The sequence below is a fragment of the Silurus aristotelis genome, assembly GCF_946808225.1.
Source record: "Silurus aristotelis genome assembly, chromosome: 5".
Classification (NCBI taxonomy): domain Eukaryota; kingdom Metazoa; phylum Chordata; class Actinopteri; order Siluriformes; family Siluridae; genus Silurus; species Silurus aristotelis.
In genome coordinates, this window is record NC_139578.1 from 26,891,068 (window position 1) to 26,906,067 (window position 15,000).

Here is a 15,000-nt window from a genome sequence, read left to right on the forward strand (position 1 = left end):
TTCACAACGGACATTGTCTCAAACCAGCTTTACAGAATTTAAGAGTCAAGGTGAACAATGTGTATTTATTCCTGATGAGCAGCCATGGTGACTGTGGCAAGGAAAAACTCCCTTTAGATGTTATGAGGAAGAAATCTTGAGAGGAACCAGACTCAAAATGAAAACCCATCCTCATTTGGGTGACATCAAGAGTGTGATTGTAGTCTTTAAACAATACAGAACACTGGAGAGTGAGAACTAACATGAGCACTGGAGTGTAAGATTATGAGTAATGATCTTTCTACGGTCTTATACAGTCATTTGAGATTATGCAACCAGGAGCTACTGAGCAACTCATAAAATAGATCAACATTTCAGATCATCACAGATCCAACACCAGCTTCTCCATACCACCCAAAGAGGTCTAATGTCAAAACTCCACATGAAGTGGGATCCAAATGGCGCTGGTACGTCACGGTTCAGGATGAAATTATAGAACCTCTCTAGCTGTGTGAAGCTGCTTTGAGACAATGCCCATTGTTACATTGTTACATATGAAAATTATTCGAACTGAATTAACAATTCTCTTCAGTTGCATGTTTCAGTTTGGAAACATTTTAGCCATTTTTTTAAGTGCATTTATTACATAGGCTGTAGATTCTATTTTTTTTTTTTTTGAAGCAATACTGCTTGTATTTCCTTTGTAGTTGTTTGGTGGTTATAACTTAAAAAAAATAAAATAAAAAAAACAATGAAATCAATGGGTTTCTTTGGCACAGAGGACGGAAGGAAGAGTCTGAAGAAATGACTGCCGTCAGTATGAAATGTGGTTCTGCGCTCCGGGTCAACACACGAACCTTTCTACAAAGTCTGATCGCTCTACATTGAACTGGACGAGGATCAAAATCGATGTGCATCTGCGAGATGATGGAGCGCTGAACGAAAGAACAGATGGATGAGTGCTGCCAGCTTGTAATGCTGTTGGGTCAGCATGTGCTTTGGGTCAACAGTTGAATCTTTGTACCGAGTCTGACAGATCCGGTTAAAAAATATATATATAAATATAAAGATCTTGGATGATTTTTCTTTTTATGACAGCGTGGTGAGATGAAAAGGAAAGGATCGTGGGATTAGAGAGACGGATATGGAGTCGTGCCATCGTATTCGGTGGTTAAAGAAAGACATTTCGAGGAGTTGCTATGATGGAGAGTAGGAGAGATAAAACCGGCCTCGGGTTTTTTCGGGAAGCAGGAGGGATAGCTCGAGGTTGAAAACGGTTCTGCAAGATGATTAGAAGGAAAGAAATCGCGCTTCATGTTTTTAAACTATTATTAATACCATTAAAGTGTACATTCCAAAAAGCAGACTTGCAGTGAGAACAGCACAAAGAAATTTTAGGTTTGAAGTGAAATGAGTGGGTTCTGTATGTTATCTTCAGCTAATATTCCTTAAAAAGGTATATATAACAACCCCTTTTTTTTTACGAACGGACAAAAAGAGAGAGATAAACAGTTAGAGAAAGAAGGGCTTTTAATGCTCACTGTTTTATCAATATACAATTGTGAGATTCTACCTGAACGTATACAATTCAATTCATTTGTATGGCGCTTTTAACAACAGACTTTGTCCCAAAGCGGCTTTACAGAGATAATAAGATTAATATAAATTTTCATAATAATCATCATATCAGAAATTAGTCCCTATACACGTATCTCTTGTAATTTATAAGTCTTTTGTGTGAGTCAGTGGAAACCTCGTCCGGATGACACCGAATGTCCATTGATTATAGTTATATAAATGTTGAGGTTATCAGCTGTTCACTGAATGAAAAACTGTTCATTGCATCCTAATCCACTGGAGCAGACGCTGTAGTTTATATTAATTACAATCCAATCCATTATGTCCTTGTCAAAAACACCTAGAACCGAATACACACGTGCACCCTGACTGAACACTATTAAGAAGGCATGAGGTATAAATGAAACACATTTCGAAGCTGTACCTTTTCGTTTTTACAAAACCACCATACCCTGTATCGTTTATTCCTCGTTCGGCACAGCGAGTAGTTTTTCCATTTATTACGGAAGACAAGGTGTAATTTTTTTTATAGTTTATATTTATGTGGAACATCCAGAACAATCACTCAGTTTGTTATACTCCCAGGCCCAAAAAACACAGACCTTTTAAACCAAGAAACCATTAAATGTATAAACCTGAAGACTTTCTCATGGTTCAAAACATAAAGGAAGTATTTTAACTCTGAATGCAAAGCCACTGGCACTGAACCCCCCCCCCCAAAAAAAAATCACAAATAAACATCTCTGATCGTATGACTGATTCACAATCAATCGATGGTTTGTGGGTTCAAACATGAGCATGTTTATAGACAATCTGTCGTATAATGGGATCTTACTATAGAAACGAGGACGTGAACGCATTTAAATATAAATGAACACTTTTCGACCAATCGGAATTGAGAATCCAATAGGGATAAATCCGAATAATGGGCGAAGTCAAAATGGTAAGATATTGACGCTGTATTTCTCAGAATGTCATGATGATCCTGTGGTGATTTTATTTTTTTTGTCGGAGAAGTTAAGAAACCAACATTCAATGGACAGAATTTTTTCCCACCTTTTTCCCACCTTCAAGCACCAGAAGTTTATTCCTCACACACACCAGTGTGACTACAGAAACTGTGCGAGCGGGTCGTCTAAAGTTTAACGTTGCCGTCTCACCTCGAACACTCCTGCTTGCTCTAAATAATTGATCGATCTGTTTTTTTTTTTATTTTATTCATTTATTTATTTATTTTTTAAACTGGACGTTTTTTTTAAACGTCTGACATGTGATTTAAAAAGCTCAAACACGTCAACAAACAAGAGGGTTGTTTTATTTTTCGTTTAATGTCTTCTGACATGTTTTCACGCTGTTATGTCTGCAGTTCAAATCGAAAAATAATAAAACATCAAACCTTTTCAGAAGTTTCTGCATCAAAATCTTTAACAAGGAGCTCCGTTAGCCTACATGAGCGAATGCTGCATGAAACGCTGAGCTTGGAGGATGTGAAGAAATTGTGGGGTTCTGTTTTTTTTGTCAAAAGAAACATTTTAGGTTTGAATACTTTAGATTTAAATTGTGATCTTCAAGGTTGTATCATTAGAATATGAGTAACTGGAATTGATATTTACATTTATGACATTTGGCCTAATGAATGATGATTATATTATTTTTACAACTGAGCAATTGAGGGTTAGGGGCCTTGCACTGGGGCCCAACAGTGGCATCTTGGTGGTGCTGGGATTTGATCTCACAACCATCTGATCAGAAATCCATCTTAATCACTCAATTACCCCAAAGCAATTCAATTTCTACAAAGTCTCACGCTAGCAAGTGACAATCAACAGGTAATTCTGTAGCATACAGTTCAGATTTAACCACAACGCAACAACGATCCACACCACAATTAAGATTTAATTGATCCTGGGCCAATTAGAATACAACTACAATATAAATTCATATTATTTGTTTGGAAGCCATGGCACAGATGATCCGTTATTGCCCTATTTTATTACCTGCTAGTGTTTCGTGTCAACCAGATTCAGTGCTCATAAATAAAAGAAAAGCCTCATTGTTCATTCATTCATCCAGCCCAGGGGTCACCAACCTTTTGTGCACAGCAGACCAGTTTTCGTTTTGAAAATATACAGCATACATGCTCAATATATATATCTGAATATGTAGATTTTATTTAAATTTCTTATATTATTCTTATTTATTTTTTTACTTTAATTTTTTAACTGTGAGCAACTGCAACCCAACAATTTCCCTATGTGTTCAGTAAAGTATTCTGAGCCTGATGATTGATTGATATTCGTGTGGATTGGCTGGTTTGATGTGTGGGGTGTGTGTAGTGAAAAATGGGGTTGAGAGTTCTACTGTATGTGCCATATGTAAAGTTGGATAGTAGCTGATAGTTAAAAATATTAATAATAAAAAAAAAACATTGCTATATCTATAGGCATTTTCCCCAAAACGAAATACCCGGTGGAAACTTCTCCATGGCCCACTGTTGGTAAACCTCTGGTCTATCTGAATCCTTCCTTAATTGTATCAGTTCTTTATTTGTTTTTAACAGGATCGTTCAAATTTTGTTATTCCATTCAAACCACAGCAATTTGCTTATTACCATTTACTAATCATTCCTTAAATATTGTGTCATGCTTTAGAATGTTGTCAGGTTAGAGCTCCATGTTATCTTCTTGACATCTTATCCACTGCCATCTTCATACCGTATATTACTACAAATTAGATCTGTCAAACTGAAACGCAATTTTAACGCCACTCATTTTTTTCTCCGCGCGATTAGTGCAGCATTTCTGTTTGACCTTTTTTATTACAAATGTTAATAAATAAATAGGCGTAATTAAAACCTTCAATGCACCACAATTCACCATGATACACACATCCAGCAATTAAAACCGTCCGTGTGGAAACATTTTAGAGTGGTGCCCTGATATTTTTACGTAATTTAAAACACCACAATTACTTTAAAACATTTTTAAAAATATTCTGTCTTCATGCTCTATGTTGAGTTTTGTATATATATATATAAACCGGAAAGCCAAAACTTCTACAAAGCACCTGAATATTGCAAAAACTTATTTAAGCTCATTTAATTTTTATCTGTATAGTAGTTTTACCAATAGACATTGTCTGAAAGCAGCTTTACATAATGAGATGAAGGTTATAAAGTTGTATAAATAATTTATAAGTTTAGTGCATATAAGTTTGGTACTTATAATTTAATATTTTTCTTCCTAATGAGTGTAGACTGTGGTAAGAAAAAACTCCCTGAGGTGGTAAAAGGAAGAAACTTTGAGAGGAACCAGACTCTATATGAAACCCATGTTTATCTGGGTTACTATAGAAACAATACCATATTAGGATGAGCGCAAGTCATATCGAGATTCGTTCATGGTACAACAAGAAACTAACAATCTATGTGCAGCTTTATGATTAGCGCACCTTCCGACCAATCAGCTTGGAGAAAACAGCTGTGCAGTGGAACAACTAACACGAGCAAGACATTTGAAAATTCGAATGTTTCGCGGTTTAAATTTTTGATTAAAATAGATGACAGGCAGGCCACGCCCACAAGAGGCGACCTTGTTGATTGTTGCTTGCTAGCATGTACGCGAGTAAGTTTTTCAAGCAAACTTTTATTTCACACATAAAAAACAAACAAAAGTCAATCAAAAGTGAAGTTATCGAGCGTCAATCTTGTCTTTGAGAGCGGTAGAACGCTCACCTTGGTTTAGTGTCGAGGTGCTGTTGATGTCTCCAGAGATGAAGGAAGACTCGGACTGCTTCCTCACCGTGTCATTCCACATCCGCCTGATACGACTCTGCGACACAGACACATGGCGTTAGCTACGAGCGTGTAAAAAAAAAAATCGGAGCTAATTAACAAGCAGAAGGTAACAGCGATCGTGCCGCTCTCCGCCTCGCAAACTTCGGGAGCGAGGCACAGGAGAACGGGACGCCGAAATACTCTAATAATGAAATGAATAAACAAATAACGATCGTGTTCACGTTAATGGCTGAGATGTTCCTCAGATGTTATTAAACTCAGATGAAAGTCATAATCGCTCTCAGGGAAAAGCATTAACAATATGGCACCGTATCAGGGCCGGCGCTACAAGACGGATCATAGCGTAAACCATGCTGGGGTCTATTTAGCGAAATCCGGGGTTGGTAAGGAACTCTATTACGGCGAGCTTGTACAATCGCACGGCTGCTAATTAACGCCAGTGAAAACACTACAGGTGTGTGGAAAGAGTCACGCTGATGACGCCGGTGTTCTATCGACGAAGAAGGGGGCGGATTCGATAACAGCTCCATTAAGCGCATGAGGGAAATGAAATGTTGGCAGTTCGTTGGCAAATTATACTAACTACAATTAGTCACAAGGAATCTCATTTAAACAGAATGATTAGGTGTGCGCAGGATGAGAAATTAAGTTCTCCATAAAACACCTTTTTTCACCCATGTGGAAGATTGAACAAATAAGTGCGTCCTTAATATTATAGAAGAACAGGAAGTGGCATTTTCTATTTAGAATGAACCATGAAACAAGTCGCGCTGTTTCTGATGTAGATGCTACGCTGTATCTGTACTCCGTATTCAATTTAGTTTCTTATTACTCTCTGTTTTTACTGTAAACTTTTCATTTTATTTCCTTGCAAGTATATTCTATTTGATATTCTTATTGTAAAATCAATTGTATTTGAATTATGTAAAATAATATATATATGAAATTCCATTTGATTCGATTAACCCAAAATTATATAATATTTTATTATATTATAAATTCCATGTTATTTAATATTCCTAAAATGTTTTTTTCTATTTTTCCACTGTAAATTCCATGTTCATCCCTAAAATTATATTCCATTATTATATTGTAAATGTCATTATTTGATTTCCGAAAATAATTCTATTATATTATAAATATCATTGTGTCTTATTTCCTTAAAATTATACAATTATATTAGATTTTATTATATTATAAATTCCATTTTATTTCCCTAAAATTATATTCAATTTTTTGTTTATTTTATTTCATTATATTTGATAACCCTAAAATTCTATTCTATTCTTTTATTGTAAATGTCTATAAAAAAATTATATTTATATTATAAATATCCTTGTGTTTGATTTCCTTAAAATTATATCCTATTTTATTATATTAAAAATTCCATGTTATTTTATTCCCTAAAATTATATTATATATTTTTGGTAAATTTTATGTTGTTTGACATCCCTAAAAATTATACTTGATTTTTATTATAAATTCGATTTAATTTCCTTGAAATTATATTCCATTTTTGTTATATTGTAAATCTAATTATATTTGCTTTCCCTAAAATTATATTTTATTGCTATATTGTAAATTCCATTTTTCAATTCTCCACAATTCTATTCTATTGCAATATTGTATATTTCATTATGATTTGATTTTAAAATGTTTATATTATAAATTCCATTTCTTTTATTTCCCTAAAATTATACTCCATATTTAAATTGTAAAATTCACCTTTTTTTTTAAATCCTTTCTATTGCACTTAACCGCACTTGTATTCTTTTCTTCTTCCTCTTTATGATTTTATCATTTTATTGTCATGCGCAAACTCATATTTAGGTTACTGATTAAAAGGAAAGAGTTTCAAACCCCAGTACAGCCAAACTGCCACTTAACCTTCAACTGCCCCCAGGGTCATCGTATCATGGCTGACCCTGTGCTCTGACCTCAGCTTTCTGGGATAAATTTCATTGTATATGTGACAAATAAAACCTTTTTCTATTTTATTTTACTGGTTGTTAAACTTTATTTCCCTGCAATTATATTTTATTTTTTATTATACAATTAAATTTTTCCTGCAATTATATTTTATTTTTATTATACAAATACATTCTTCCTGCAATTCTATTCTATTCTTTCATTACACTGTAAATTCCATTTGATTTTACTGCAATTATATCACATTTTTATAATTATATATTGTAAATTCTATGCTATTTTGTTTCAACACAGTTCTATTTTTTTTTCCTCAATTAAGGCGCGGTTAAGGCGCTGGGTTGCCGATCGGAAGGTCTGGGGTTCAAGCCCCGGTATCGCCAAGCTGCCACTCTTGGGCCCTTGAGCAAGGCCCTTAACCCTCTATGCTCCGGGGGTCCCTTACGAGGAAAATATCAAGGTCCGTGACGTCGGAGTGACGTGGGGCCGCCTTCCCGTGGGCTCACCACCTGCAGGAGGGACCGTAAGGGACGGTGCTGTGAGGATTGGGCAGCAGTCGAAGGCGGGGGCCTGCTTAGACTGCTGCCCCCGCGACCCGAATTACGGATAAGCGGGAGTGAATGAATGAATGAAATTCTATTCTTATTCTTACACTCTATTATTTCCCCCTTTTTATTTATTTATTTATTTCCATGTTATCGACCAGTCATTAAAACCATCTCACTTTATGTTGTTCTGTGTATAGTGCACGTTTTTATATGATAGAATAGAATTCGAATGAGCGAATCGCGTCACAAAACGCCTGAGAAAACTTCAGGAGCAGATGTAGTGTTTATTTGTGTTTATTTTTTTTTTCCGTCCTTCCCTTAGGAATATAAGAAAAATCCATTATCTGTGTTTTTCCTTCCTCTACGATTTGTATCTCGGCGAGTCTTAAAATCTTAGAAAGCGTTTATTAAATCAGGCGCAAAAAAAACTCTCTCAGGCCCAAAGGCTCAAAATCACTTATCACAATGAGAACTGCTGGCTTTTTCCATAAAAAAAAAAAAAAAAAAACCCTAAACATCCATATTTGTCAGAACAACAACAACAGGCGCTGATGGAGAAATGAAAAGACGGAGTGTTAAGTGCTTTACCTGAGTGGCGGAGGAGTATCGAGCCGTGGAGCGAGACGTGGAGGCTTTGCCCACGCTGTGTGTGCTGTCCGGGGGTAAAGCGCCACAGCACTGAGACTGACGGAAACACTTCCCGTATTCTTTTCGCACCTGCAGGGAGCCAAAAATTAACAAACAACACTAACAAAATGAATAAAATAACAACATAAACACTGACAAAGACTGCACTTTGAATTCGATTAGTATTTGGTGCATAACGTGGCTTTATTTTTATGTTTTTGGACACAATCAATGCCAGATAAACCCTTTCAGAGGACATCGAAGACATTTGCCTATCGAGCACCTTCTTTTAGGCAGGCGCGCAAACTCGGCATCAAAAAAGGCTCATTTCACCCTCGAGAGGCCACAGCTAATGGAGCAGACAGGCAAGTGCTTGTTTTGACACCACTGATGAATTGAAACATTAAACACAGGAAAGGAATAAAAAAGTTTCCCCTCAGCCACATCTCACGCCGGCTTACACGTGGCCCACCGGCGAGACGGCAGATGCTGTAACGTCAAGATTCGTTTTATTAAGTATATATAGTAAGGATTTGGTCAGATGAATACCAGGGAGGACCTGGAACCATCTTTAAAAGTAAAACCACAATCACACCGAGGAAGGGTTTTTTTTTTTTTCTCTTTTGAATAATTATACGTGAGCGAGTTGCTAATAGTCCCCAGAGGCGCATGAGGCTAATGTTATTTCCCCAATCACGACAGCTAATCACGAGGCATAAGCTCATGTGATTGCTGCTTAATTAAATTACACAAACAAACAATGAAATCAAAATGCAGCACCGAGGACCCGGAGAGATCGTTTCGGGTTTTTTTCCACAGACAGATTCAGGTCTGTGTCTTAGGTGAAACAAGAGCAGACAGAGAGCCCCAGTTTCTGTTAAGTGTAGCTGAGGGAGCAGTGAAGGGGTCTTTACCTTTTTCTGGAGGAGACAATGGAAGATGAAGATGAACATTCCTTGCAGTGTGTTGAAGACGGTGAAGAGGTAGGCCATGACGATCGACGAGTCGTTCAGGAAGAACAAGCCGAATGACCAGGTGAGGCCGAGCAGACACAGCAACGCGAACGCCCCCAGCACCCATGACCTGCAGGTAAAGGAAACGTCATGACGTCATTATATCCTGTTAAGCCCCGCCCCCTTATCATTTAACGGGAGAAAAGGACATAGGAAAACATTTCTCCTGATAATAATACTGAAAAACACAATAATACCATTTAAAATAATGGTAATAATAATAATAATAATAATAATAATAATAATAATAATAATAATAATAATAATAATAATAATAATATAAACAGTAACTAATAGATTAACTTTTTTATTTTTGTATAGATTTTAATTTAAAAAAATATATTAAAATATTAAAAATTATATTAACAAATAAATAACTAATAAATGGATTACAATAATAATAATAAAAATAACAATAACACTAATAATGCTAACACTGCAAAAACGAATAAATAATAAATAATAAAGTAATCTATAATAATTACAATAATAATAATAATAATAATAATAATACAAACAACAGTAATAAAAATAATACTACTAAATGATAACACTACAAATAATAGTCCTACTTTTGCTAGAATTATTATTTATAATAATCATTAATAATATTAATAATAATAATGATTTACATAACATAATAAAACTAATTTTTAATTAAATATTATTAATTACTAATATAATTACTAATAATATTGGTTATATTATAATACTACTTTTAATAACACAAAAACATTATTCTTACAACTACAATAAAAAAGAAATAATAATAATAATAATAATAATAATAATAATAATAATAATAATAAAACCACACTCCTAAGTTACTGACAGATTCGAAGATTTTCACTGATTTATGTTTTATTTACTCACTGCGATTGATTTGTTTGCTGCCAAAATAAATCAAAGCTGTTACTCGCTTTCCTCCTGCCTGTGTGCATTTCCAATATTTTAGACGCAACAGCTAAATGGCACGTGAGCATCCGTAAATAAATAACCGAACAAGCAAAAAAACAATCCTTACACAAATCTGCAAGACTCAGCGATTCGTCGTTAAAAAAAAAAAGTTTGGCTAACAAAACCTAATGACTTCTTATGCTTATTAGAATTTAATAAGGTATAAAAAAGCCAACATGAATAAACCAAATCTCTGCTGGACTCGAGTGTGTCTGCAGACAGAAACGCATCGCTCAGAACTCTTTCTCAAAATGTCATTAAAATTATAATGCGAGACGTCTGAATGCACAATGCCACCATTTACTACATGTATAAAAAATTACCATAAAACCTCTGCTTGCACTAAAAGGTGTGATATTACGGAATAAAAAAATTACACCCGCCTTGTAAATAGACTCGGAGCACGCGTTTATCACCTGCAAGCAAGCAAGTTTTTAAACTTATTTTATTAGCAGGAAATAATAATAAAAGTGCGTCCGGAAATCATTTGCTCCACGATCGTGTTTGTAAACTTCGAAAAATTCGAAAGCGATGTAATGTACCTGGTGGGAAATGGCACATTTTTATAATAGTTTATTATTCATCTTAAAGCGCATATGCTCCTGAATTATTGAGGAACTACGAGTGCTGGACGTTTAATGGGTTAAAATTTTAATCGTGTATTATATGAAAATCAAGGCAAACACTATACGATGTGACAATACGTATAAAAAATTCATCGGGACTTAAAAATTGATGTCGGGATAGAAATTTCCCACTGGGGGATTGACATTAATCATGTTAGCATTCGTATTTCTTCATATTTTATGACTCTGAAACGTGGGCACGAGCTGAATGATCATAACGTTCGAGACAAAACAGAACTGAATATGTTTCTTCAATCAGAGTAGTGCATTTTATAACACACACTACATGACATAAGCTTGACATGACCATAAGGTTTGTTCCTCGTGAGAGATTTCATTCAGCCACAAGGCAATCTATCTATCTATCTATCTATCTATCTATCTATCTATCTATCTATCTATCTATCTATCTATCTATCTATCTATCTATCTATCTATCTATCTATCTGTCTGTCTGTCTGTCTGTCTGTCTGTCTGTCTGTCTGTCTGTCTGTCTGTCTGTCTGTCTGTCTGTCTGTCTGTCTGCATTTTTCTGTCTGTCTGTCTGTCTGTCTGTCTGTCTGCATGCATTTTTTATCTGTATGAATCTATCTATCTATCTATCTATCTATCTATCTATCTATCTATCTATCTATCTATCTATCTATCTATCTATCTATCTATCTGTCTGTCTGTCTGTCTGTCTGTCTGTCTGCATTTTTATGTCTGTCTGTCTGTCTGTCTGTCTGTCTGTCTGTCTGTCTGTCTGTCTGTCTGTCTGTCTGTCTGCATGCATTTTTTATCTGTATGAATCTATCTATCTATCTATCTATCTATCTATCTATCTATCTATCTATCTATCTATCTATCTGTCTGTCTGTCTGTCTGTCTGTCTGTCTGTCTGTCTGTCTGTCTGTCTGTCTGTCTGTATGCATTTTTCTATCTGTCTGTCTGTCTGCATTTTTCTGTCTGTCTGTCTGTCTGTCTGTCTGTCTGTCTGTCTGTCTGTCTGTCTGTCTGTCTGTCTGTCTATCTATCTATCTATCTATCTATCTATCTATCTATCTATCTATCTATCTATCTATCTATCTGTCTGTCTGTATGCATTTTTCTATCTGTCTGTCTGTTTGTCTGTCTGTCTGTCTGTCTGTCTGTCTGTCTGTCTGCATGCATGCATTTTTTTATCTATCTGTCTGTCTGTCTGTCTGTCTGTCTGTCTGTCTGTCTATCTATCTATCTATCTATCTATCTATCTATCTATCTATCTATCTATCTATCTATCTATCTATCTATCTATCTATCTATCTATCTATCTATCTATCTATCTTTATTAACGCAATTCAACACTTAAATGTTCCAAAGATGTCTGATACATTTACTTTGCACTTATTCACGTTTCAGAAAAGCAACATTCTCCAGATTTATTTAACTCTAATAGCATTATAACTCAAAAAGAACTCACTGTACACCCCAGAATTCTAATACAACACAAATGTAAAATTCACCTGGAATTAAAAATGGATTATTATTTTTTATTTCCCAGCACAAATCCCAGCCGGAAAAATGAACCTCTTCACCTTCTCTCCACATCTATCGATCACGTAACCGTTTCCAAAAATGTCACAATTGACTATTTCGTCAGATTTATTAGCATTATAACTAACACTCGAACGCTTTTAACTCCGATGGTGTTAAAAAAGAGGAAAATCTCCAGAACAGGAATAGATCGCCAAAGAATTCCCAGTAGGACAATCGGAGCGTTAGTCATGCACTATGCTTCTTTCCACATTAATGTATTTGTGAAATACAACAGTTTAAAGGAGGGCGTAAAGGTTTATAAATTACACATGAGCAACCAACGAAAAACTCATAAATCGCCTATATTTAATAAAAAAAATCATAGAAATCGTAGGCAGTCAGAATACATTAGATATAAAATACGCTATATTTAACAGCTGTTGAAATACATGGCGTTTAAAAATAAAAATAAATGAAAGTAATAAAAAAAATAATAAAAAAACTGTCCTCGAATATGGATGTCAGAATGTAAAATTATCATTATTAAATCCTGCCCAACCCCCCAAATAAAAAATTAAAAACACATTGTGCCTGCAATGTTATGCGTTATGTTGATTTTTTTTATATTTTAATAGCTCAGTGCAACATCTAAATGCCACGTGAAGGCCCATAAATAAATCCGCTCGGGCTCCCAAATTTGATAAGAAGGCCCACCGAGCTGTGCTGCCCGATGACAGTATTTCACTCTGGAAAGCGAGTTGACGCTGAGCAGCGACGCTGAACGACCCCCCGCCTCCAACCAACCCTCCACCGTGAGACATTCCGGGAACTCTTCATCTGGATCAAATGACACGTTTTTTTTTCCTAGAGACAGGATGACCGGTGGCCTGCTACAGCGACATGACATGAGGGGGGATTTTTCTTTTTTTTTGCCGTCTCCTGTTACGCACCGCAAGTGGACAGGGCGAGTCGAAAAGCAGCCCTGAGCGCGTGTCCTGTAAAAACATCTCAATTGGTAGCTACACCACCTCCACCACCACCTGAAAAAATCTGTTCGCATTTTACAAGGACGGTGTTTACAAGAACTCCGGCGAACGACTTTAACTGCGCCGCACAAAAGGTTAATGCTTTTCCTAATTGCACCCATAAACTCAAACGAGCCCCTTTCGGAACATCCCGGAGGCTACGCCAGGACACGACCTTCACCCTGTCCTTGAACTGTCCTGGTGCAAATTCACAAAAATTTCTTATTCATGCTGGATGCTTATGGAGAAAAAGTCAACACCAGGTTTAAGCCTTTAAAGTAAAATAGAGAGAGAGAAAAAAACCCAAGCTGATGTGCTTTTCGTAAAAAAATAAACACTGTGCCGTGAATAAAACAACAATCCTACCTGATGCTCTCCAGGCGGCTGGAGTCGGGCTTCACCGAGGTCGAGTGCTTCACCATCTTGTACATGGTCATGACCAGGAAGGCCAGATTGAGCTGTCAAAACATCGAGAACGTAGTAAGTGGACCACACAGCAGAGTTGCTTTATTTCCCTGAAATCCATGATGGTGCTTGATCATTTTCAATGACATGTTTACTCAGAGATGGTTTTATACATTTAATGCGTTCGAGGAGTGTTTTCTCAACCCAGAGTCTGAGGACACAGCAGCAGGGTTGGAGGAAGTACACAAACCATGCACTTGAGTAAAAGTGGAGATACACTAGATAAAATATGACTTCCTTTAAACTTTCAATTGAGTAAAATGTACATAAGTATCCAAAGTATTATGATTTATTATGGCTATAATATTCATATTATCATTTTTATCACAAGAATCTCTCAAGACTCTAATGTTGCTCTTAACACAAAATCTATTAATAGAATGATATTAATGAGTCAAACACTGAATGATATTATTACAATTATCATGAGCCCAAAAACAATTAAAAAAAAATCTTCATCATTTATTCCTCTCTAAATGTTCTGCTTGCTATTAAACTGATGCTGAACTGTATGTTGGTGATTAGTTGACACACCAAGTGCCAATCAAAACAAGTAAAACAGAGCACGTGCTCGACCCTGATTGGTGGATTGCTGCGTGTTTGACAGGTTAAGTTTTTATCCTCATAAATTAAAAGGAACGCCTGATTTCGCAAAATGCAGTAAAAAGTTAAATATTTCACTTTGAAATGTAGTGAAGTAAAAATCTCCCCAAATGGAAATACTTCAGTAAAGTACAGATCCGCAAAAAAAAGCTGCTTAAATACAGTAATGAATTACTTCGCTACTGTCCACCACTGCGTAGGTCCCACTTGGGGTTTGATCTGGCAACCCTATGATTTGGCTCCATGAGACTGAGAAGCTTTCGATAAGTCATTCGGGTTGTGCTTCGCTGGATCCCATCTGCTGGAAAGCCCCAAGAATTTAATCACACTTCATGAAGAAAAAAGAAAAAACTTCCCTTT

At 35.8% G+C, this 15,000-nt stretch overlaps 1 protein-coding gene across 13 annotated transcripts in view; it reads right to left on the reverse strand.

The window, feature by feature from the left end:
• The window catches only part of adgrl2b.1 (adhesion G protein-coupled receptor L2b, tandem duplicate 1), a 143,173-nt gene that overhangs the window by 11,345 nt on the left and 116,828 nt on the right, over positions 1-15,000 (reverse strand). For all 13 annotated transcript variants that reach the window (XM_083542572.1, XM_083542568.1, XM_083542569.1 and 10 more), the window contains 4 exons: positions 13,939-14,030; positions 9,369-9,537; positions 8,416-8,544; positions 5,291-5,387 (listed from right to left, as the gene is read on the reverse strand). In XM_083542572.1, coding sequence (XP_083398698.1) covers positions 5,291-5,387; positions 8,416-8,544; positions 9,369-9,537; positions 13,939-14,030 — 487 coding nt within the window. The remainder of the gene's footprint in view (positions 1-5,290; positions 5,388-8,415; positions 8,545-9,368; positions 9,538-13,938; positions 14,031-15,000) is intronic.